The sequence below is a fragment of the Cynocephalus volans genome, chromosome 5 (genome assembly GCF_027409185.1).
Source record: "Cynocephalus volans isolate mCynVol1 chromosome 5, mCynVol1.pri, whole genome shotgun sequence".
Classification (NCBI taxonomy): Eukaryota; Metazoa; Chordata; class Mammalia; order Dermoptera; family Cynocephalidae; genus Cynocephalus; species Cynocephalus volans.
In genome coordinates, this window is record NC_084464.1 from 110908110 (window position 1) to 110934128 (window position 26019).

Sequence of the window (26019 nt, forward strand, 5' to 3'; positions counted from 1 at the left end):
CCCAGGAAGCAGTTAGAACCCCCTTCTCCAGACCTCCCCTTCCAAAGACAACCTGAAGTAGCAGAAGCATATTTGTACGCGGGCAGAGCCGTACGCCCACGAGATGAGCACAGGGGGACGGGGGCATTCGAAGCAAGGGAGCGAGGACACAGACCACGCAAGGTTTCGAGTCCACCTTGCGGCCCAGGTGTGTGCCAGTGACACTGCCTATGAGATTTGCTCCGGAACCGGTGGCCGCGGGGCCCGGCCTGGAGCGGCCTCCAGGGCAAAGACAAGCAGGCGGCTTTGTTTTCTGAACGTGAGTGCGGGAGCCGAGCCCGGGAGCAAAGGCAGAGTTACGCGGCGGGAAACCGTCGGCTCCTTGGCGGCTCGGGCAGAGCGCGAAACTCGCAGTCGGACTTCCCAGCTCGAACCTCCGGCTCCGCTGGCTGGCAGCACGCAGTGGAGACTGCCTAGATGCCTCGCGAGCGGCACCCGGAGAGGTCGCGGCGCAGGCCCCGCCGCGTCCCCCAGCCAGCGCGGGCGGCCCCACGCGCCCGCCACTCGGCTGCGCCACCAGCACCACATTCCATTTAAAAATAACACCCACGTGCGCTAGTAAACAAGCGCGCGCGGCTCCCGGGGCCGCGCGCCCTGGGCGAGCCTCTGCGGCGCGCGCCCGCCCTCCTCCCGCACGTGTCGGCCGGCTCGGCCCGCGCCCCTCCGGCGCTGCTGAGTCTCCGCCCCCCGACGGGCCGCGCACCGCCCCCGGGGCCCTAGCGCCAGCCGCACCATCAGGCGCGCCCGGAGAAGTGCTGTCAACTTTCCTCCCAGACGCCTCCTCACCGCGGCGGGACCCAAAGCTCCAGGTCTGCTCCTTCCGTCCCATCCCTCCAGTCCTCTACTGTCCCTCCTTTTAACACTCCCACCGTCAGAGCACAGAGGACTGGCTTCTGGTGCGCCTTCTCTTCCCTCCTCCCTCCCCGCCTTCCTTCCTTAGAATTTTACTCGATTGTTTATTATTTGCTGGGGGGCGGGGGCGGGGGGCGGAGAGGGGCTTCTGGGGCCTGGAGACTGGTAGCTCCGGCCAGTCAGCGCGCGGCGTGGCTTGACGAGTAAGCGGCGCAGCGAATGGCAACGCGGCACAGAGCTCCCGGGTCACGCGCGTGAGTACAATGACATCATCTGTTTGTACGCGTCGAACTAGCTTGGTGCAGGGGCGGGGCCGCGCGTCACTTGAGTGACGGGCCCTGCGTAAAGCCCGGAGCTCGGAGTCGCCGGGTGGGCAGACTCCTGCATATGTATTGCTGGACCTTTTTGTGTTTGAGGTTGTTGCGGAGCCCACTTCTAGGCTTTGAAATATCTCCAATGACTTAGAAGGATTTTATTATTATTATTTTAAAAAAGATATTTATGGGGCCGAGACCGTGGCGCACTCGGTAGAGTGCTGCGCTGGGAGCGCCGCGACGCTCCGGCCGCGGGTTCGGATCCTATATAGGAATGACCAGTGCACTCACTGGCTGAGTGCCGGTCATGAAAAAACGACAAAAAAAAAAAAAAAAAAAAAAAAAAAAAGATATTTATGAACCAAAGTGGATAGACTTTTGGTGTGCATGTGGCACATAGAGCATTCTTAGTGCATAAATGAACGATCTGGAGCACGGATCATATAAGGACTTGCGAAGATGTTCTATACCTAATACCCCCCTCCTTTTTTTTTTTTTTTTTAAGTCAGAAATGCCCAATTAGCTGTTTTATCGCCATTTACAAATTAGAATAAAATTGTTTCCCAGTATCAATTGTTGGGAATGTGCTCTTGAGTTTAGTACTGGGGAATAACTTGCTTTTCTTCCCGAGTTATTTACTCTTCTCCCCCGTTTGCCATGAAGAGTGAAACACGATTGTGGTCGAGCGGCCAAGGTAAGAGACTCAGTGCGAACCTCTTGTTGCCTGAGCAAATACGAGGGCAACGGCTTATCGAAGTCCTGTAGGCACCAACATCGATCTTCGCTGGTCAGTATTACCACGCTGAGGTGACGCTTGTCATCTGCGGTCAGCATCTTATCTCAGGTGTTACCTGGTGTCCGGTTCTTCTTTAGAATCGGACACCAGGGCGGGCCCAGAGCCCGGCAGGCGGACGTGCAAGCCGGGGACCTTTGGTGCCAGGCGCCCTGTCCCGAGTCAGGGAGGCCACAGGACAACGCTCCGTGGAGCCTTGGGGGCTCAGCGCTTCTTCCTGTCCCCGTCAGCGCCGCGCTTTGTCGTTGAGGCCCTGGGAAGGGGGGTAGGAGCCCGGCGGGGACTGCTGCGGGAGCCCGCCGAGTCCCGGCCCGCGGTGCGCGCCCCGACACCCACGCCCGCAGCCCCGCGGAGCCGGGCCGCGCAGGCGCGTGCGAGCACACACCCCACTCACACACGCACGCACAGCAGCACACCCGGGCCCGCCGCCGAGCCCTCCCCCTGGGCGGGGACCCGCCTGCCCGCCCGCCGTCAGTCTAGGTTGAGGCTCCCTGCGTGTGTCTATAACTTTGTGCTGCTGCCGCGGCCGCCCTGCTCGTGGAAGGAAGGAGGAGGAATGTGGAAGGCGGCGGCGCGCAGGCTGACAGGCGGTTCCCCGGGAGGGCTGCGGCGGCGGCCCGAGCGCCTCTCCTTCGCCGAGCTTACGCGCCCCCTTCTCGCCGCGCCCCGGGCCCGCGCGGGATTGTGCGTCCTCCCGCCTCGTCCCTGAAGGGAAGGAACCGAGGTAGGCGCCAGAGCTGTGCAGCGCGGCGGCCGCCTTCCCGGTGACTCCGGATCTGCTTCCGAGCTGGGCCAGGCGCTTCCCTTTTCCCTCCCCGTGACTCGGTGTGCGCGCCCCCCTTCTCTCCTGCTACTGTTTTTAAAGGACTCGAGGGAAGGGGGAAAACTGTCAAGATGGCAGCAGCGGGAGCAAGGAGGTGATGAACGTGCTAGTCCGGGTTTTCTGGCAGCCCGGGAGACTTGGCGCTTCCCGACCTGTTGGAAGATTTATGTTCCGACTTGCTCCCTTCCCCCGTTCCTGACTGGAAAGGGGGCGGAGGGGACCACGTCCGCGAGAAAATAACCCGCACAAAACCCTGAAGTGGCTGTTCAAGCCTGGCTCGACCCATTGCAAACACACGCCGGGCTGCTTGCCCCCCTTCTTTTCGTCTTTTCTTTTTTTTGCAAGTGACAAGCGCCCGTTTGCACCCAGACCCACGTTCGCCCTTCTGGCCCGCGGGCGAGGAGGGGAAGAAGGGAGCTGCCCGCGCCGTCCCTGGTCAGGGTGGGGGGGTCGCAGGGGGGTCGCGGAGGCGGCAGGACTGGCGAAGGAGAGAAGAGTCGAAGACGCCACAGACTTTGGCGGCGGCGCCGCGGGAGGCACTTGAGCGGGCCAGAGCGAAACATAAACAAACGCACGCACGCTCGGACTCCGACCGTGGCCGGGCGGCGCTAGCTCTCGCCTCTGCCTGCTTTAAAGGCGCGGCCGCACCTCCCCCGGCCCGCCCCTCCCCCTTCTTCCCCGCCCAGCCACCTAGTCCAGGAAAGACCTGCAGCTCCGGCGGCGGCGGGGGGAGGGGGCTGCCCCGTGCGAGGCCGTCGATTCGCTTGCGTCTCCCCCGCGGCCTGGCCAGGGGGCGGTGTCTGCTGCGCCAGGTTCGCGGGACGCACGTCTCCAGTCTGCGTGTTCCTGGGAGGCGGGTGCGGTGCGGTCGGGCAGCGGCGGCGGCGGGCGAGGACTCGCCGAGGACTGGGCTCCAGCCCGGGATAACCAACTCTCCTTCTTTCTCTTTTCGTGCTTTCCCAGGCGGCAGCAGCAGCGGCGGCTCTCAGGAGTCCGAGCCTTCGCGGCGCCCCCGTCCCTCCCCCGCCGCACCCCGCCCGGGCGCGAGAGAAGAGCGCGAGAGCCCGAGCCGCGGGCGGGCGGCGAAGATGGCAGAGGCGCCGGCCTCCCCGGCCCCGATCTCTCCGCTCGAAGTGGAGCTGGACCCGGAGTTTGAGCCCCAGAGCCGGCCACGCTCCTGTACGTGGCCCCTGCAGAGGCCGGAGCTCCAGGCGAGCCCGGCCAAGCCCTCGGGGGAGACGGCCGCCGACTCCATGATCCCCGAGGAGGAGGACGATGAAGACGAAGAGGACGGTAGCGGCCGGGCCGGCTCGGCAATGGTGATCGGCGGCAACGGGAGCGGCACGCTGGCCTCCGGGCTGCTCCTTGAGGACTCGGCCCGACTACTGGCTCCGGGAGGGCAGGACCCTGGGTCCGGGCCAACCCCCGCTGCGGGCGCGCTGAGCGGGGGGACGCAGACGCCCCTGCAGCCCCAGCAGTCACTGCCACCGCCGCAACCGGGGGCGGCTGGGGGGTCGGGGCAGCCGAGGAAATGCTCGTCGCGGCGGAACGCTTGGGGTAACCTGTCCTACGCCGACCTCATCACCCGCGCCATCGAGAGCTCCCCGGACAAACGGCTCACTCTATCCCAGATCTACGAGTGGATGGTGCGTTGCGTGCCCTATTTCAAGGATAAGGGCGACAGCAACAGCTCTGCCGGCTGGAAGGTGCGTACCCACCCCAGGCTGGCGGCCAGAACCGTTGGGCCTCCTGCGCAGCGCAAGACGCGCGTTGGATTCGTCGGAGCGTGCCCGCGGGCGCCGGGGAGAGGGATTGGCAGGGGGAGCCTCCTCTGAGAGGCTTTGGGGGGGGCCTCTTTGACCGCCGGAGGAGGAGAACCTGGGGACGGCCGCGGAGCGGGGGGTATCAGGCTCCCGAGGAAGCCTCGGGCATGGCCAGGTGAGGAGGGGGGGCAGGGGACGCAGGCGAGGGAAGGGCAGGAGTGCATTTGCTGGATTCCCAGAACAGCACTGAGGTAGGTCCGCGGCCAACTTTGGAATGGAGTTCACCGTAGTGGGGGTATGCAGGGGCCTGTGGTGGAGTGTAGGAGAGTATTTGGGACTCCGTGTCTGGAGGAGGGGTTGGATGTGTGGCTTCCAGTCGGTAGCAGGAGCATGGTGCGTTGTCATTAGCTGAATGTGGACCAAGTGTCACATCGATCACATTAGAAAAAGTAATGATTGCAAACCTTTTCCTGCTCACCTCCCTTTTCTTGCCCGCGTTGACACCTTTGCTCCTAAGAGATGTCGTTCCAGTAAGCCTGCCCCTGAGTAGTCTCTGAAATGTTCTGGGGCCTCAACGGGCCAGCCTTGCTACCTTATCGCGGACTGGCCACACCTGCTCCAGCTGAGGCCTGGGCTCTGGCACTGTTTGAGGCGGGGGACTCGGGGCCTGCGCTTCACTTAGGCCGTTGGGAGGGAGATTTGGTGGGAGGGCTGGGCCGTGATGGCTTCTCTTTATAAATGAACCTAGAGATAGACTCTCTACTCCTCTTTTTAGCCTCTTGGGGCAACGGACACGTGGTAGGGGGAGAGGTGTGGAAAGGACTATGATGTAATAACTTCCTGCAGTTGGGCATCCAAAGAGATTAACTCCTCTGCCCCTGCTGGGCTGCTCATATCCACCTGCCTTGCTGTTCCTGCACACCTCCCTGGTTCCTTACCCCCAGATATGATTGTCAGTACCAAGCAGAAGAGAGTCCTGTGCAGTGGGAGATAGACATCCCTTATCAGTTTTTTCTATTTGCAATTATGTCTTTTTTTTTTCCAGTGAAATAGTTGCTTCCTCCTTCTCTCCCCTCCTTCATTGTCATTGGGGAACCCTGTGTCTTCCTGGGTTCCAGTAGGTGTATAAAATAAGAACAGTTTAATCTTAATGGAGAACTGAATTGATGCGCCTGTATGAGAAAGCTAAATAATTTAATGTAGGGAACGTTTTAATTTGTTCTTAGCAAAATCTTGCAAATGAAATTCTAGTGTTTTTCAGGAAGGATGAGTTAGTCCCATTTCAAAGCTTGCTAATGTGCTAACCTTTTAAAACTGCGTTTCGAAGTGGATGACAAGGGTTAATAATCTCAGTGTACAGTGTCAGGAATAAGTGAGTGTACGGTATCTGAAAATATGGATTTGGAGGTTTGGAATATTTTTCAGATTCCTCACACTTCAAATTTAGTTTTACATGTTTGGATTTGGTGCAGAGAATCTGTTAAAAGTTAGCTGACTTTTAATTTAAAGTTAATGTAGGAATGGTTTTTACCTTATGATTTTTAAGATTATACAATAATTTAATTCCACAAATAACATTTCTTGATATTGTTTATAGATAAAGATAATAACAGTTTAATAGATTTGACTTTTTTGAAGATTTACAGGAGAAACTGGTATTACCAAATGTAGCCCTGAATTGAGATTGGGCTAGTTATATTTTCATATAGCTTGCAGGACTTGCAGTAGAGATTTTGGGCCTAGTAATAAACTTTGTGGTTTTATGTCATAACCATTTTTTTTCTCTCATGGCTTCTTTCATCCTTCCCTGCTATCTCATCTTTCTTCAACTAACACCGTATGAAATACTGCAGATTAAAATCCTCAAGGCTTAATATGTTTAATACAGGACACACATTTTATGGTAGTTTTACTTCCAAATTTTTTCACCAATTCCATTTATCAGTATCATGTGGCAACTGATCCTTGAAAACTAAAGGGATATAATTTAGAGTTTTTGTAAGATGACCTTCATCAAAAGATGCAGCCATGCAGGAACTTCCAAATCTTTGATGATGGAGAAAGAAGGTCCTTTGAAACTGGAGCTGGTTTCATATTCTGATTATGACTAATAGCCAGCCTTTTTTGTGCTTGTGGTTTAGTGGGGGTGGAAGAAGAGGGAAAAGGGAGAGGTCAGGAGCTAATTGTGACCCATTTCCATGAGTCCGAGTTTAGGAGTTGATGCCTATCGTGATTAGTCATTTCGGAAGCATACGTGTGTATTTAAACCACACTACTTTCATTCTGAGTTGTGCATTAGGATTTTTTATTTTTATAAATGTCTAGAATTCATGTTAACCTCTCCTGGTCATGTGTTCATGCAGTGTATGGTATGCAGGGCCTAGGCCTTACTTTTGTGGCTGTTTGGACCATTGCATTATGAGATCCTGTAACCATCACCCTGAGATTACAGAATGAAAGAATTAGAGAAGAGGCCTTGGAGATGGGAATCTAGACGAGTGGTTCTCAGCTCTGGTTGCATATTAGCATCACATGGGAGCTTTGGAAAAATACCAGTACCCAGAGAATCTGATTTAATTGGGCTGGTGTGTGGCTTAGCATTGGTGGTGGTGGTGGTCGTTTAAGTTTCTCAGGTGATTCTCATGTATAGCCAGGATGACATTTGCTCATATAGTTCTACCTTTTCATTTTATTGGTGAAGAACCAAATTCTTAGAGAAGTTAATGACTTTTCTAAGATCATACAGTACAGAGGTAATTAGTAGTTCTAGATATCTTTGTTCTTTATCACACTATTTTGTTCTTTAAGTTGATTTTTTTTTTAAAGGTCATTTACTAAGTAATGGGTAGTTTTACATAAGTAGAGGTTGCTTTCCTGAAAAGCATGTTTGCCTCTCAATCTAAAAGCATCTTGGTTATTATTTCAGCATCAGAAGCATAGGCAAATGTTGACGTAGAGTGAGCAGATCATGTTTGTATAGCTGTCCAGTGCCCATCAGTATGAGTGCTTAGGAACTATGAAGTGATAAAAGGGGCAAGAAAGATAGCATTTTGATGAATAGAGGAAGCCCTGCATTAACTTACATTTGTCAGATGCATACTGTGCTAGGGAGAAGGATGATGGCTATCTCACAGGTTCCCTTACCTTAGGCATTAAAGTAGAAATGAATAATCAGATGTGGTTAAGAGGGGAAAAGGTTACATTTCCTTTAGTTCAGATTAAGTTTACTTGCACTGTACTCAGAATTGAATTAGTGAGTTCTCTCGGTTCCTTTTGTCTCGTGGAGACCTATAAGAGCTCCGGGGTTTACCTGGTAAGTTCTGTTTATCACTTTTCCCCCTGTATGCACAAACCACCTGCATTTCCCATGGGTCAGGGCAAGATCATATTAGGCAGCCATGAGTTTCTGGGATGGTTCCCACAATTTCACAAATTTGGAATATTGTGTGAAGGCTGCTGCTGCTGCTTCAGAGGACAATTCTTTAAGAGCATGAGTGTTTATGTGAGAATGTGTACTCTTGTGGCTTTGTGCCAAGGTAAAAAAATGAGGGCTGACCTGTCACATAATGCTTATTTATGTCCTCACTGTTCCAGTTCTTTAGATTAACGCATCCAGTTTCTTTTCAACATACTGTATTAAGAAAATGTTACTTTAACTGCAACTTTGTTTTAAAAATTTTTTTAAATTTCAAAATGATAAAGTCATAATAATTCTGTGTTGACTTATGATTTTGACCTCAGTCACCTTTTGGAGTAACTCACCAAAGGGCCCCTTATGGTCCTGTGTGAAGAATCTGTCTTCTGCTTGGCCCATGTTGCCAAAATGCAGTTTTGTAATTTCCTTTGGCAGGACTGTCTTCGTCAGTGATTCTCAACAAATATACTTCCTTTTTCTACAGAAGCAGTACACTAGGAGGACTGTTTTTCCTCTTTTTCAAAGCTGTGTCATTGACCTATGAAATGAAGAAATTGGCCCTTTTAGACTTTGATCCGTGAGCCCCTTTTAGCGGAGAGAGTTTAAAAAGAGAAGCTAAGTGTGTGTTTTGATATGTTTATCTCTTTCTTAGAAAATGAAATGAAGTTTAGGTAATTGGCCACAATAATCAACCACATAAAAAAATAAAAAGAAAAAAAAAAGAAAATGAAATGAAACTATAGCAGACTTATTTTTAGAAGGTTTTTGGAGGGTTCTATTTTAAGAAAATGACATCATAGAAGAACATCTTGTAGTTAAACTTTTTAGTACTCTGCTTGTGATTCTTAACTTAAAACCTGCAAGATATTTTTATTTGGAAAATTAATGAAGAGGACTTGTCCCACTAAAAAGTCAGTTTCTTGGTATGGAAAAAGTTTAGCAGACACCATCCAAAGATCTTGATGAAAAGCAAAAATAAGACTGTGTAGGCCTGTGCATTCTGGCGAGGCATCCCACTTACCCATTGTTGGTGTATCAGATTCCCAGGGCTGGAGAGACTATGGAATTTATTTTGTTTTCGTACCCACTCATCTTGCCTGGGGGGAACATATTTGATCCTATTTTTCACTCCTCATTTTCTCCTTTTTCCTGCATCACAAATTGAGGGTTCCTGAAGATCCTCTTTGTCTTTTTGCTGCTATAGGAGAAGCAGAAGATCATAAATATAAAGGGATAGTATCAGTGGATGTCAGCTGGTGTACAGTAAGTGAATAACAGATGGGAAAGAGAAGACCCTTTTTACCCATGTGCATCACATCCTGTTTCATTCATTCAACAAATATTTATCAAAGGCATGCTGTGCACAGGACATTCTGCTGGGCCCCAGGGATATAGTAGCAGCACAAGACAGATAAAGTTCCAATTCAAAGGAGTTCACATTCTAATGGGAGACAGAAAATAAACATGTAGATCTGTGCTTTGTGAACTTGTCTTGTTGCCCCTTCTCTTTGCCTTTTTCACATCTGTGCTTCTGATTTCCTCAATGCTTCAACTCTGCAGAGAAGTTACTGGTAAAGGGCAAAGTTGGTGTTGAGCTCTGGCTTCGAGCTGGCCTTTAACTCTCTGCAGATCATTTTGAGCTTGCTTTGGAGATTGAAGGCCACTGTAAAAGGCTCCTGTAGTTTGGGTCTGTTTAGGAAATGCTTCAGTTTACCCAGGTCCACCTGGATTAGACCACACCTGTGGCCACAGACTGATGTGGGATCCCCAATTCTGTTTCCCAGGGCCTGGCATAGGATTGGCCCCCCTCAGAATGGATGTGGAGCCTTGATACAGGTGACTCATCTGTGTTGCTTGTTGCCTAAAATTCAGAACTGAAGGATGTCTTAGACATCATCTAACTATCTGTTTTATAGGTGACGAAGCAGGCCAGGAGTGTGTGAGCAACAGGTACAGGGTCACACAGCTAGCAGGGGTGAAGTTAAGAGTGTGTTCACAGGAACCCAGGACACTGCTGTTCTCTAGTGTCTGCTGCTAGCCATTGTGGTTTCACAGCTGTTTGCATCAGTGCTGTTGCTGGCAGTGCCATTTGCCTCACATTCTGAAAGCCCTTACTTCTTGTGCTCTCTGCTGCTCCTCCCCTCTCCTAGTCCCGCCTGCGCTAGAGGAACTGTGTTTCTCTTCATGCATTCTCCAGAGGTGCTCTCAGCTCACCATGCTGAAAAAGCCTTCTCCCTCAACCCCACCTACTCTGCCCATCCTGTGACTTCTGCCTGTTTCTTTTGTCATTTTCTTGTGACTCTTGTATATTCCTAAGCACAGTGTAAGAGCCTCAAAAGCAGGGGACTGTGTCTACCAGACAAATAAGCATTTCTGATACTTGGAGCTGCCTTTTGGATCTTTAGGTCCTCAGCCCATGAGGATAGCTTTGTTCAGGGACTCTGACACTGAAAGGGGACAGTATGACTCAGGAGTGAGCTGATATCGTGTGGAGTCTTTTGGATACCTGTAGCTATGAAGGTGGAATATGCCTTAGACCTCCTGGCATTGATGATATGATATGGTGTAATGTGAAATGATGCTGTGCTATCTGTGGGGTTTCTTGCAGTGCCTTGTTTCCTAGTATAGAAATCCCTGAAAACTTCATAAGTACCAGTCACTACCCACCACAGAACTGAGGGAAACCTAATTTTGGTATGAACTTTCATTAAGAGAAAAATGAAATCACGTTTGACCTCTGTATGAATACCCACTTTATGTAACATCAATATGCACTGTTTAGAAAGTCCCTATAGAATTGTTTAGCCTAGGCTGGCTTGTTAGCTCATTTGGGAGAGCGTGGTGCTGACAACACCAAGGTCAAGGGTTTGGATCCCTGCACCATACCGACAGCCACCAAAAAAAAAAAAAAAAAAAAAAATTGTCTAGCCTAAAGTTTGCTTACCCTCTTTCTTTCTTTCTTTCTTTCTTTCTTTCTTTCTTTCTTTCTTTCTTTCTTTCTTTCTTTCTTTCTTTCTTTCTTTCTTTCTCTCTTTCTTTCTCTCTTTCTTTCTCTCTTTCTTTCTCTCTCTCTTTCTCTCTCTCTTTCTCTCTTTCTCTCTTTCTCTCTCTCTCTCTCTCTCTCTCTCTCTCTTTCTCTCTTTCTTTCTTTCTTCTTTCTTCTCAATATACATTGTAGTTGATTTTCACGTCCCTTTACCTGGTCCCCCCCCCCCCCCCCCCGCCAGCTTACCCATTTCTTACAGGAAGGAGTAAAGCTGTTATATAAAACTAAGTTGTTTGTAATGTTCTCCATTTGGGGGGGGTGTAAGTCCCAGTTGTACTTGAATTTATATTCATGGATGGGGAAGTAGAAGCCACATGTGTAGGAAGAGGAGATAGTAAGCCTTTTTTTTTTTTTTAATTTTTTTTTTTAATGACTGGTAAGGGGATCTTAACCCTTGACTTGGTGTTGTCAGCACCACACTCTCCCAAGTGAGCCATTGGCCAGCCCTAGCAAGCCTTTTTGATAGGAACCATTTCAGGGCCAGTCTGCAGCTCTGAGTTAGTTTTCTGAGTAGGTGTTTAGGCTAATGATTTTGATAGAAAACCCCTGTTCTGATTACATCACTAGACAGGACTCGATATCTTTAACCTTTTTATTCTTGACCAGACAACTTTCATTTCCCAGTATCTCATTTTCCCCAGAAGGAAAAAAAACTACAGTAGCTGGCATCTGTAGAAAACTATGATGTATCAGTTTTTCTTGGTGAAATGCAAATGTATGATTGGAGTATGTTTCAAGCCAGGCACTTCTAGAGTGTGTATGTTCTACTTTTCATTTGGTCTGTTTTGAGGTTTTAATCTTGAGACTTTTTCTGTGCAGTGTCTCAGTTACTATTATGGGATAACATTACAAAGTGAAATTGACCAACTTCTCTTTTGGGCTGTAGTACTTCTAGTAATTCTGCTACACTCTTGGGTCATTGTCTGTGGTGAAAGAAGCCAGGTTATCTGCTGTGGACTCACCATGCATGGGGGTCCAGGTACACCCGAGTCCTGGAGTGGGGAGGTGAGCACAGAACAAGGAAGGCATGTGGCATATTTGTAGGGGACAAGGCTGAAGCAGGAAGTGACCTGTCCCACAATGAAATGAATGACATGCATTTGCTTTCCTCTGGAATGAATCCATAATAAATCCAACAGAGATGAATTTGGCAGTTTTCAGTATGTGCTTCGGAATTTCTTATTTATTTCTTTGAAGACCTTTCATATTTGTCCTTGTGTTTTAGATGTCTAGAGAGATTAATAATTTATAGTTTCTGAAGCCGTTGAGAATTTACTTTAAATTCAGAGCCAGCAGAGGGAGTACACAACTCTTTAAGCTGATCTCAAGTATTTTTTCTCCACACAGCTAAAATAATACCTTGATTTAAAAAACAAAACAAAACAAAACAAAAAAAAACTCTGATATATAGTACTTCCATGTAGACTTATTGTCATCATTAGAAAAGGATAATTTGGTGTGGTGGGGTGAGTAAAAACCTAAAGTAACTTTTTTTTTTTTTACAGGAAATCTTGTTTTTCTAAGACCCATGGTCCTCTTCCCATCCCCAAATTGTTAAATGAGAGTGCTTTTAACTGAAAAATGCCATCTCTTAACTTTCATTTCTTTGCTGTTCTGCTCCTGATAATCTATGTGAATATTCATCTATACCTAATATCAAACTTTTAGAGAATATGTCAAGTGTCCAGATCACTGGAATGTTTTGTGTTTTAGTACTATTTTGATTGGGACTTTTGATATCTTCCAAGGCATCACAGTTTCCCGTGGGTAAGAGAAAGGTGAGAACTACATTATTTCCAGTTCAAATTTGGTAGTCATGCATCTCCTGGAGATGATAAACTTTTTTGTAATACTGTTGTGGTATAGTTTGTCCTCTCCCGCCTCTTTGCCCCATGTTTTAGTGGTGGTGGTTTATTTTGATTTGGCAGTTGTAGTGGGTTGAATAGTGTCCCCTTAAAATTCATGTTCACCTGGAACCTCAGAATGTGACTTTATTTGGAAATAGGGTCTTTTCAGAAGTAATTAGTTAAATTAAAATGAGGTCATATTGGATTAAGGTGGGCCCTATAAGATGAGGACACACAGAGACCCCAGAGAGGGCCATGTATAGATGGAGACAAAGATCGTGAGAGATGCTATTACAAGCCAAGGACCACGGATGATTATCAGGAGCCACCGGAAGCTAGGAAGAAACAAGAAAAGATCCTCTCCTAGAGATTTCAGAGGGAGCGTGGTTCTGCCAACACCTTGATTTCAGACTGCTAGCCTCCAGAACTGTGAGAGAATAAATTTCTGTTATTTTAAGCCCTTAAGTTTGTGGTAATTTGTTATGGCAGCCCTAGGAATCTAACACAGGAGCCTGGGGATGGAAGAGAGAGACTGCCAGGGTTGCAGTTAGAGAAGAATAAAAAGGCTTTATTTAGACTCAAATTTAAAATATTAATAATCATTCATAGGCTACTTTCTGGTCATTTAAATTTCTTCTTTATTCTACTATGAGGGACAGAGGAAGACATGAATTTCCCTGATTTCCCAGTTAGACCTACTAGAATTTGTCTCTCTCTCCTATTTGGATAAGGTGTTACGCCACCACTCCACTTTGCCCCACCTTATTGAATGGCTGTGCTTGTCAAGTTTACTCTAACACCCTGAGGTCTGGCTGAGGGTTTTGGTTTAGAAGAGTCAGTCTTTGAGGGGACAGAGGAGCCAAGGATCCTCAGTGGAAGAGTAGTGTTGAGGAAGAATCCTCCCTTCCCTGTCCCTGTCAGGGCTTGAGAAGATGAAGCCATACCAGGTTCATGGCCATGGATGATGGTAATAAGGCTACTTCAGAATTCTCTGGAGTCCCTGTAGCTTGTCCTGTGCTTGGTTCAAGCCTTTTAAAGTCTCACACACCTGAGGCTTCAGGCTCACATCTCTTCTGTTTACTTATGTTCAAAAAACCAACTGTCCTGATGAAGTATAGAACATGGAGTGGCAGTAGATATTTTCTAGGTGCCTAGTAGGTGTTTGGCTTGAAATGTTCTGACACTGTATTTAAGAATAAGAATTGCATCTATTTATTCCCTTATTTCAAAATATTTTTAGGGGGCGGAGTCAGGATTATATTACAGGCACAGTTTGGTTTTTATAATAAAAAGAAGAGTCTACACAAGACATTCCCAGGCCTAGTTATAATAATAATGACAGTAATAGTAGCTATAATTGAGCACTTACTATGTGCCAGATGCTCAGGTAGGTTTTTTACATATAATATTGATCCTATAAGGTAGGCATTTCAATGTAAACCCCAATTTAAAAACAAAGAAATGGTTCAAAGTGGTTAAAGTAACTTGCTAGAATTCCATATCCAGGTCTCTCTGGCTTTGGAGCTTTTACCTTTCTTTTTTTTTTTTTTTTTTTGTGGCTTTACTGCCTCCTGGGTTGTGGGTGGGGCTTTTGGTGGGGTGGGGTAACACAATAAAAAATTAAATGGCTGACATTTTACAAGTTTCTGCTATATGCCACATTCTTTACATATATCACCACTAATTCTCACATTAATTCTTCAGAGTATGTCTTGAATGCTTATCTTTAGAGTAACTAAACAGTTACTGAGCTGACTCAGTAACTAACAGCTCTCTGTGTGTTGGTAGGGAAGTGGACTTGGACCCGTGATATAGGCTCCTTCCTTTGATTTTTGCATGAGCTAACAACTTTTAATAATCAATGAATATCTGGGCCTTTAGTGAGAGAGTAGGAGTGGCTTGAGAATGTGTTCAGAAACCTGTTGGTTTGGGGATTCTCATTTTGTTTGGTCACTGCCTTATGTGACTATGGTTTACTATGGGGTGAATACAAAGTGTACTATTTGGAATAATAGAGTGATGCATGGTATGTAGAACTCCTTTGGGTTGGGCTCTTCGAGAAATTTCTTCCTTGGGGCAATAGGATATTTGTGCTTCTGTAGGATTCAAACAGGTAGATCAGTGCAGATAGCAACACCAAGAAAAGCGGATTTCAGGAAAAAACCCTTTTACAGGGAATTCCTGGCAGAAGTTTGGCTGCTGAATCAGATCTCATAATTAAAGGTATTAAAAGTATTTTGTGAAGTGGTTGACTCTTTGCAGTGCAGTTACTAACGGGCTTAAAAGCAGGTTGCCAAGACAGAAACAGAAAATGTCGCATAATGCAAGTTGCTGGCCAGGTTAAAATGTTTATCTCTACTGAAGAGCCTACTGCTTTTGTCTTCGAGATAAAAATATGCATGAGTAGGACCTAAAATGTTGGTTTTAATTGGCCATAGGAATGCCGTACCCATGTGCCCTAAAGTAAAGTGTGGCTGGCAGAATACTAATTATCCCATGTTCTGTGTATGCTGGGAAAAAGTTTCAGAACTCTCAGTTTCATAGTAAAGATACATAAGCTGTGTCTGGATAGTGTCCAGAGGATAGACTTGAAACCCTATGATAAATGTGAGCAGCAGAAAGGTGCTGCCTGATAACTGAATGTAGCCAGCATGTGGGGGAGGGGGAGGCAGCTGGATGCACTTGTAGTTGAAGGTGGCAGTGCCCATGTGGACTCTTAAAGGGACAACTTTGGGTATAAACCTGAAGTTTAAGGAGAGCATACAGTTATATCTGGTTGAGCTTGTTTGATGTCTCCTTGAAAACTGGTACTACGTTAAAAGATCAAGTGGTAGTTATTAATTCAGATAATTCAAATCTCAAAACTGCTTTTTTCCTGAAGTGTCCTAATAATTGATTTTTTAAATGGTATTTCTTTCATCATAAATTATCTGGATAATTACCTTGGTTTCATATTTCATATTAACCTTGGGCTATGTGTGTTTAAAGCCTCCTGTTCACCTTCCTCCCTTTTAAAGAAATTTTATTTAATATTTTAAAAAAAAACTCGATGTAGTTTAATTTTCTTCTAATACTGTGATGATTTTATAAAGTGAAACAATTTCCTTAGATCTCATTAGACCTTTTCATGTTGGTACTTTCCTAAAAGGGAAAAAAAAGTTCTGCCTAATTTAAAACTCATTGTTCCTGTAGGACTTGCAGAGTTTTTACCTTCCATGTAGCTGTTGTGGGGCTTTCCACCAGTGTTTATTTCCAATCAAGGACTTGTTGTTAATCTCATCATTCATGCTTTTGCATCTGAGTCTGAATTGGGTACTGGTTGGTTTTTTTTGTTTTGTTTTTGTGCTGGAATGTTCAGATGGTAAGATGAGAAGGCATATATCTTCATTCACTAGTTATTTTTCATGCCATCTCATTAACAGTAATTTGTCATGTACGAATATACCTGATGAAAATAGTGGCCCACAGACTAATAAAATTTTAAGCAAAAAAAACTTTAAGTAAAAATTGAAGCTTTGAACTCAAACATTCTTCTAAATTTTTTTAAAAGAATCATGATCAGTTAGATCAGGTACATCATTTATGTAACCTTGAGGAGCCTGGAATTGACTTAGGAAAATGTCATGGGCCTGATTATTTTAGTTATTTTTGAGCTGATACCAATGTGTGTGAGCTTGCTTTAGAACACTTGGGCTCTTAAGCTCCTGATAGATAACTTCCTAGGTGAGCTGGTATACTGTTTCTTGAAATTTGTGGCCTAGGTCAGGCCTTCTACCTCCAACCCTGTCCAATAAAGATAAATTTACAGTCTTCTGTTTGAATAGATGCATGTCCTCTGCTGAACTGAATTATCTAAGTCAGTCCTATTTAGTCTACTCCCTTTCCAAGAAAGATCCTTATTTCAGACTGAAAGGTCGGTGATTTAGGCCATATTTTAGGCTTTATCACACTTAGCCTTCATGTCAGTTGTTAAGGTGAAATTTGGCACTTCACTGTAGACAACATTTAGAAGGTGTTCTTCGGGATGAGGGAAGAGGTTTATTCTGATAGTCTTATAAAATCAGAGAATGTGTTGAGTTAATTTGTGGGCAGCCAGTACTGAATAAGTGATAACCGTGTGTTAAATTTAAAAAGGTAACTTGTGCTGCTAGGGAAAACTAATGTGTCTTCTAAATTGGTTTTAAAATAATTAGTTATCAAATGATTATTAGTTACCGAATTTTATCAAAGTGAATAATTACCAAATTTTATCAAAATGAATGTAATTTTATCAGAAATTATAATTCCTATTTTTAAGATGCAGTTTTATCCTATATCTAAGTTTACTAATCAAATTTTTAAAATTTAAATGGATGAATCTGTTTTAACTTTTTAGTGCAGTGGAAATATATCTGGATTTTTGTCTCTGGGCTCCCAGTGTTTGCTCTGTTGATGTGAGCAGAGGTCATTTTCACCTGATGTCTTTGTTGCCTTCCTGAGAGTCTCTGCTCTTTCCATTGAACGCCAGTACAGTGTTGTTATCACTGGTTTGTTTTATGTTCACCATTCTGCTTTAAACAAGATCATAAAACTTTCAAAAAAGCTATTTTTCTGTTTCATACCCCATGTATCTATGCTGGTCAAGTCGGAAGAGAAAAAAAAATCTTGGTTTTATCGTCTGCATCACATGATTTTACAATTTTGAAAATTCATTTGTCAGTGTGGTTACTGGGAGGATAATTTCAACTACTGAGTGTTTTGAGGGTTACTTCTTTAATCTCTTCCCTCCCCTTTTAAAAAACAATTTTGCTGAGGGAGAAATTTTATTGTTTTTCTAGCACATGATTTCTAAGATGAATCTTTAGATGATTTGTGAAAAGATAAAGCTCTTTGCCTCAAGTTCCTATGTAACTCTTCTAAAAAAAAAAAAAAGAAGAACACCATGTTATAAGGATTTTCTCATACATTCTTTGAATTGTTACGAAGTCTTTGGCACATGAGGGCATTTCCTTGATTATCTAGCTATTTCTGGTTTTTGAACCTGAAACAGTCAATGTTGTGTTGATCCTTAGATCAGTCTCAGAATCTAACAGCCTCTGTTTAACTTGTGTTGGTCATTCCTAGCTGCTCCCATTCTTTGCTTTTCTTTTTATATCTATGACATGTTGTCCAAAAAGCACTTACTCTCCTTCTCTCTTTCCCATCCATCTGTCATCTGTCTTTGACTTTTCTCCTACATTAATGGTTTTCAACCCTGGCCGCATTTTAGAATCACCTGGGGGAGCTTTAAAAAACATGAGTTTTTTTAGGATGTGACCTAGTCTCATCCTAAAGCAATTATGTCAGAATCTCTAGCTGTGGGGCCCAGGTAACTATATATTTTTAAGCTCCCCAGATGGTTATAATATACAGCCAGGGGTGAGAACCATTTTCTTAGAGAAATTAGAGAGATTTTGGCTGTGGAAGTTATCAACTATTTTAGTATTGACTTTTAAACCCATTTCAACCTTCTCCTCCATGGGAAGATTACAGGGTAGATTTTGCTCCCTGGAAGCTCCATATGAAAAGGAGTGCTGTGGAGTTGGGATCTAAGAGTACAGTTGGCTTCTAAAACAAGGGCATCATTACATAACCAACTATGTTTAACTAGGATCTTCTCTCTTTTCTTTCGTGTAAATGCATGTTGTTTCTTTAAGGTTTCCAACTCCTGCTTGTTTTTCTCATCTCCAGTGGACCCTAGTTATCTTATTTTGAAGGTTTTGGGAATTTGTAAGACGAGATGTGCTATTTCAAGTCATTGCATAAGACTTGAAATTTGAGACACACAAACTTACTATTCCTCTTTTGTGAAACTAATCTGATATACTAGAGAGTTCCACCATATTTTGATGCTTTAAGCTAGTGGTTCTCAAAGTGTGGTCACCAGACCAGCAGCATCAACATCACATAGGAACATGTTGGGAATGCAGATTCTCAGGCCACGCCAGACATACTAAATCAGAAACACTGGACTCAGCAATCTGAGTTTTAACAAGCTCTCCAGATGATTCTGCTACAAGCTAAGGTTTCAGAACCACTCTTTTTAAGTCATTTGCTAAGTCTGTAGAATTCCCTGGTGACAGAGAGTCAAAAACTCAAAATTCTCATGCTATCTTGGCTTCAGAATCCTGACAAAAATGGGAAAAAATGAACAGACACTTGTGTTATCTGTTGAAATGTAACAAAGCCCTAGCTTCTGAGTATTCTAGACTTCACACAGATCCTTGCTGCTGTGTAGCTGTCTGCACAAGGCAGGGGTACCAACCTCCTTCCAGGATGAAAATAATGATAAAGGATTCAGGTGTACAGAGGAAGCCAAATGTTCATCCTGGTGCATACATTGTGTTCAAAGGGTGTGTGTTTAGGTTGGATTCTGATTGTTTTGCAGTCTTTCCCCCAACTTACTTGTTTGTTTTGATCTTTTGGGAGTGTTTTGAGTTTGAAGACCAGTTGCTGACAAAAGTAGTCAGACTGACTCATCCCCAGACGGACGTGGGACATGTGGGAGAAAGATAAGATTAAAATGTGCTGGGTGTAATCAGTGCGAGAGGGTCAGTGAAGTGAAGGGGAGGGTGGTGCAGCTCTCGTGACGCAGGCAAAGGCGAGGAGTCACCACCCATCCTGGCTCAGTATCTTGACAGGTGCGTGGCCTCTCCCGCCACAAGGTGAAGCCAGGTACAGATCCAAACAAGTGTTGCTGCTTATCAGTATCATTAGATTCTGTAATCTTTTAAGCAGGGCCTCATGATCAGCCCTATCAAACATAGCTGATGGCTTTAGGAATATAAATAGTGCATAGAACAGTGGGTTTTGGCCAGGAATGGAAGGTCATTTCAGGACCTCTTAGCAGCTGCTTCAGAATGTTGCCTGAGATTCATAAACACTCTTACATCTGACACATTGGAAAAACAAAACAAAACAACGAAAACACCAGATTTAGTTTGGATTACAAATTCTTCTGCTGTTAGTAGCATACCTTTTCCTACCTGAAGCCATATCTGAGACAATATGGCTTGAGAGTGCTGAGCTTCCGAGGGGCAGAGATCTGTGTTCTTCAGGGGAGTGGGTAGGGCAGGCAAGACACTCTCCTCGGATTCACTAAGATTCTTGGGAAGGATCAAGAAGACAGGTTTAGGTGCTGGAACAGCATCAGAAGATCCACCCAGAAGAAAATGCTGCATCGAGAGACTTATAATTGGGGTCAGAGTTTGGAGGAGAGTCCTAAATATTGTGCTACTAACACTGTAAGCAGCATTCAAAATTGAACTTCAGGAGAGTGCTAGGGACTTTTAAAGATCAGAAGTCAGCCAGATACAGCTGGTGGGAACTCGAAGTGCTTAGGACAGTGAGACGCTTTCCACAGCTGCCACTGCTCACTGGTGAAATGTGTGTACACGTGACAGTTGCATTTCCATTTTGGTTTTTCAAAAGCATGGGCCTCTGCCGCATGTTTTGAGGTCAAGGAAAGGGGTGTATCTTGAAAGGATCTGGCATCAAGGGTACACTTACAGAGGAGTAAAGTGCCTTAAAAAACAATCAGGCTCATAAGAAAAAAGACTGCCTGGCAGCAGGCTAGAAGGCTTGGCTTCCAGCCCAGAGGGACCCTGAGTCCTTGGCTTTATAGCTCGGATCTGAAGATGGTAGTGAGAGCGATAATCTGCTCAAACCCTGTTTGAAAATTCCCTCTAGGAGGCTGTAGAGGAGGCCCTTAGTTTTGAGAAGGTCCCCGTGTCCCTACTTCTATGTGCTACTGAATTACAGAGTTTGCAGTTGAAGTTGGAAAGCTTTCATTCCCATCTTCACACCAAAAAGGGGTAAAAAAGTTAACATTACATCTTCATCCTGTGTTGGTTTGAATGGGTGTGATGTGCACAGTCACAGCTTTAGGTTTATCTATTATTTTCATGGCTGTAACTAAAAGCTATTGTTAATTGAACATTTATTAGTAGTGTGCCACTGTTAAGAGTTTTGTGCATATTAGCTCTTTCTCTTTGAAATTGAGGTACGGAATGGTTAAGTGACTTGACTGAGGTCATACAATTGGTAAGTGATAGAGGTGGGACACCTTCATCAATATGTCTCCACTTTGACTAAATAAATCGAAATTCAATAATTTATCCAAAATCCTTTTGGGGATTTTGATTTTATAATACTGCCTGAGACCTCACTGGGCTGTGCTTTTCTGTCATATTTCTCATTTTAGTTTAAAGGAAGAGAAAGCAGGGGTGTTTGCATGATCATCTGTTAGAACTGAAACAGCTGTGTTCTACCTGACTTGTCACTGTTTCAGAACCCATGGAAAGAGTACACTTGAGTGTTAGGTTGTAGACAGGCATTCACACTGAACACAAAAGGCTTTTCAGACCTGCACTTCTGTGAAGTGGGATTCTTCTTAGGGATGGGACTCTTCAAACTGCCAGTTTTCTTCAGGCTACAGAGTAGATGTAAGTGATATTCCCAGAGGAGTGACCCAGGTTGTCTTTTGCAGATTCAGAAGTGAGACACAGAGATGCTTTTACTCTAAACTGCATCTAAACTTCCCTGTGGTCACTGCTTGCTTTCTCCCCCTCTTCCCTGTGGCAGTGGAAGTGGCCTAATTGTGTTCTATCATCCCCATCATGTGAACAGCCACATTGTGCTTGGAAGCCAATGGGTCAGTGGGGTCTAGCTGTCATTCTTTGCGTCTGCTTTACACCTTAAAGCCCAGGACATGTGCAGAGGTTTATGAAGGTGACTGCATTGAGCAGATGTTCAACAATGGAAGCAGGAAGAGAAGTTGTGGAGGATAGGGGTGATTAGTTGATTGGCAAAGGAGGTCTAGGAGCATGGGAGATGGCCCAGTAAAAATACCTTGCAGAAGCTGGAGGGCCATATGCAATTGTGTGATTATGATGAAATATTAGGGACAATGGCTGAGTTGAGGAGAGTTAAGCCGTTCATGTTTATTTCTCCAAAGAACGTTATCAAAGAACACATACATACTTCCAGTTAAATGGCATCATTAATGAGCACACTTTATAATTAAAATGCAAACAGAATTTACTTTCAGTCTCAGTCATGGAACTATTGAGACACTTTGGGGAAGAAAACAAACCATTGCAGTTCTTCTTATACTGAGATGGAAAAGAGAGTAGCAAAGTTATTTTGTGGTTCTGGAATACTAAAAAAATAATAACGTTCTGTGTTTTGATGTTGAATTCTAGGGAGTTGAGAATTATGAATCATCTCTTCATTGACAAGGTGGGAGAGGCATTCTGTCTGCAGACTCAATCTCCTGTAGTCCTTGGTGTTTGGGCAAAGGAATGAAAGAAAAGGAATAGGAAATGGGCTGTGCCATCTTTCCCCCATTATCACCCTTTCATGAAGAATGATCTGTGGCCTGCTGCCAACACTTTGTTAAAAGAACTTGGTTGTCTGGTGTTTCTCATTTGCATGAAAAATAAGGTGTCTCCATTTTTTCTGAGGTTAATGGTAAGGATAAAATTTTCTCAATATTTTAAAATATAGGCTGCACACTGTCTGAGAAAAGGCCCTAAAAACAATGTAGGCTATTTTTGGAATATTATATAAACATAGTTTTAATTCTCATGTAGGGTAAAAAAACAGTTTTTTTTTCTGCATGCCTAATCCTCACAGGAAAAAGGAGAAATCAACCCTCTTTCTTTGTTGGGTTGGCATAGGCCGTTTATTTACTAGCCACTTAAGCAAGTGCCTACCAGCAGCTTTTAGGTTAACTCTAGGGGTCATCCTAAACGTCTTGTTTTTCAGATGTGGGGGCAGGCCCAGCGGGCTTGTTACCATACAGAAGTAAAGGTGAAGCCAGTGCAAAGTCTAGGATTCCCAGCCCTGTGTTCTAGCAGGAGATGAGTTTTCATCTGGGGAGTTACCTGGGAATATTTATATCCAGTTGTAAGTACTCCAGAAACATCTGTCTCAGTTACAGACCAATAACAGTTTTAAAAGCGGTTGGACTTTTTAAAGTAAAAATTTTGTATTCCTCTGCATGTAAACAGATATGTCCTAAAAGACCTAAAAGAGAATAAATGAGCTGTGAGATAACACATTTATTCTATTTACCTTAATCCCTTTCAGTTAGGTTTTTGTCATGGAGATAAGTGATTCCTTTCAAGGATGTTAAACTGTGAGATTATTTCTTTTTTGAGGAGACAATTTTTAGGGAAGACTTGTAGTATTTTGTTTTCTCTTGCTTCAGATGTACAGCTGTGTATAAAGACAGAAAAGCCAAGTCTGACCGGGAAAAAATAGTGTGGTAGGCCATCCCACGCCCTCTGTCTGTTCTTCAGCACTGTTAGGGTAACTGCCCTCTGTCTGCCGGCCAGTGCTCCTTACTCGCAGGGTCACCCTGGCCAGCCCACCTGGGCTTGTTTCCTGAAGGCTTTTCTAGGGGAAGAACTAAGCTGAGAAGCAAATTAATGCTGAATTGGTGATGGAACCCCCGAGTTCTGGAACCAAATGCCTTGTATGTCATCTAGTTTATCCCTTCATTTTCTGGATGAGGAAATTAAGGATCAGAGATGTAAAGGAGCTTACCTGAAACCACACAGTGAGGCCACTCTTAGTTGTGAACTGACTTGGTGGTCACCACCACTTTTACTGAGGAAGACCTGCTCACTGTCTCACGAGGGTCTGTAATGTGTTTGCCCCTGCCTGGACACATTCCAGACTTCAAATGTCACTATCCTATTCTCTAGGAAGGAACAAGGCTTTTTATTTCACTGTGGCCGGTGTGGAAGCATTCTGTGGAAATGTACCTGTGAGAGACTTCTTTAGGTGGCCAAGATGCTACCTTACAAACCTTTAGACCTTGACGACCACAGGCAGCCATATAATCCAGAGTGATGGGGCCTGAGTTTTCTAAGTGGTTGTAACTTTGAAGCTTGTGACTTTGGAAGGAATTACACTGCATGTAATGTTTCCAAGAATTAGTTACTCTGTGCCAGAGGAGTAGGCACAATTAGCTGGATCAATGGCTTTAATTGGCAGCAGTTTGCTGCAAGGGAGATTTGCAGTTCCACCAGTCTTATTGCTGGGTAGCCCATACGTTAAATACTGTTTGGTAGACTGGGATATCTTTTATTGAGAATTAAGCCTCCAAAGCAGCTTTCTGTAACTATTAAAGTCTGACTGATAATGCTAAACTCTTCTTTAGGCAAACTTAGAAGTGTGGCAGTCTTTGGAACAAGGAATTTCTTTGGCTTTGGCACTAAACACAAAAGGTGCCACTTCTGGTCACTTTTAACGTTACCAGGAGATTTTGGTATGAACACTGATTTGTGTGAAAGGTTTGTGGCAAATAGGATTTCTAATGCTATGGTGAATTAATCTATGTAAGCTTTAAAGGTGGATAAAAATACAGCAAATCATCTGAATATGACTCCTTTGAACAGAATTTTGTTGGTAACATAGATCTTTGGAAGTTCTGCTTCCTAAGCAGTGGGTTGGTGGCAGTGGTGCTGGTTTGCACAGCCTGGGCTGGGTTCAGGCCTAAAGCCAGGGAAAAGTATGCGTGTCCAGGGTTCCCATGACTTGATCATTTGGGGACAGGGCATGGGGATGTGCTGCTTGGGCCACAGCCATGATTGTTCGTCCATCTGCTTTCTTTTGGCTTTTGTACATGGGTAGTGCATGGAATAAAGATGGACATAGAAGAGGGCGTTGCTTTTGATGAGTCTACAGTATATTGAGTGATAGGGATATGCAAACCAAAAGTTGCAGTCTTTCTTGGGAGCCTGCACTAACCCACCTTGTGTAGAAAGATGGGAAGTCGTGTTCAGCTGTGTCATCATTTATTATTTTCACCTCTGATAATGAAATTTCTGACAATATAGTGTTGTTGCAGTTCGTTTTCTTTTGTTGATAAAAGTGTTAAAGTAATCAAAGAATTTCTTGCAGAACTTTTGCAGTCCTCAAGGAAAAGTGATAAAAGACAGACCCCTCTTGATAGATTGCAGGGTACAGGGAGGTGGGAGTTGTCCTTCCTTTCTCTTTGGCTTTGCTTTTTGTTTGTGTAACCATGAAAGAATACTGAGTCTGCCTTTTGTAAAGGAGATAACTTGGCTCATTCCTAACATGCAGAGTGTTGGGTGAATTAATGAGAGGAAGGCACATAATAATATGTGGCACTCGTGTAGTATTTTGATGATTTCACCTAGAATCTTGCCATCTGGAAACTTGCATTTACTAGGATGCAGAGCCAATTTTGGATTATACTGAGTCCAATGTGTATTTAAAATGGTTTAGATTTTCATTTGGCTAAAACCTAGGAGGTTGTAGACTAATAGAATAATAATAATGATAGCTTTTCCTAAGGAGCACTGAATAGCCTCAGAAGCACTCTAATGGGAGGTAAAGGGCAGGACTCTTATTCTGTTTCACAGTGATGAAATTGAAACATGGTAGCCTGCACAGGCTCATAAAGCTGGCCCCTTTTGAAATGAGAAGTTGAATTCCTGATCGATGGCTTTGGCTTTGCCACCAAGCATTGCTATTTCCAAAATCTCCAAGCCACGAAGAATCTTTGCTGTGTTATCTTCCCAGCTCCTGGGGAGCTGAGGTTTCCCACCTGGAGTTTAAATTCTGCTGAAGGTGCCTAAATCCAAGCCTCAAATATCTCAAAGCTGGTTGGGGCTCACAAACTGCTTGGCCTGGGGACCAGCTGCACACTGTTAAGTCAGGAGCCGCCTTCGTGGTAAGCCCATGGCTCCTCCCTCTCCAGGAGGGCCCTCTGCCTCCTTCCTCAGCATCTTAGCCCAGTGAGGCTGGGCTCTTTGTCCCAAGACAGCTGGGAGCCTTTGCAAGATGTACCTCATGCTTTCCTCCAACTTAGAGATGCCTTTAACTCTCATTAGAGTGCTTCAGAGCCTATTCAAGAAGCTGTCGTTACTGTTATTTTATTAGTTTGCAACCTCCTAGGTTTTAGCCAACTGAAAATCTAAACCACTTTAAACATACTTGGACTCAGCCCTTCCACAGAGTGGTGCGATGTGTTGCCCCAGGCATCTGTGCTCATCACTCTGGCCGTTGCCCTTACTCATCCTTCAAGGCTACATGAGAGGGAGATTAGGGACACATGCCTAAGTCTGCTTCCA

General features: G+C 44.8%; 1 protein-coding gene across 2 annotated transcripts in view; it reads left to right on the forward strand.

The window, feature by feature from the left end:
* The first annotated feature begins 771 nt into the window (after positions 1-771).
* The window catches only part of FOXO3 (forkhead box O3), a 126629-nt gene continuing 101381 nt past the window's right edge, over positions 772-26019 (forward strand). Inside the window, exons 1-2 of one of the 2 annotated variants that reach the window (XM_063096404.1) lie at positions 772-848; positions 3785-4527. In XM_063096404.1, the coding sequence (XP_062952474.1) occupies positions 3910-4527 (618 nt within the window). In that variant the 5' untranslated portion in view covers positions 772-848; positions 3785-3909. Of the gene's footprint in view, positions 849-2525; positions 2723-3784; positions 4528-26019 lie in introns of those variants that run through there. The other variant, XM_063096403.1, reaches the window with a different exon arrangement.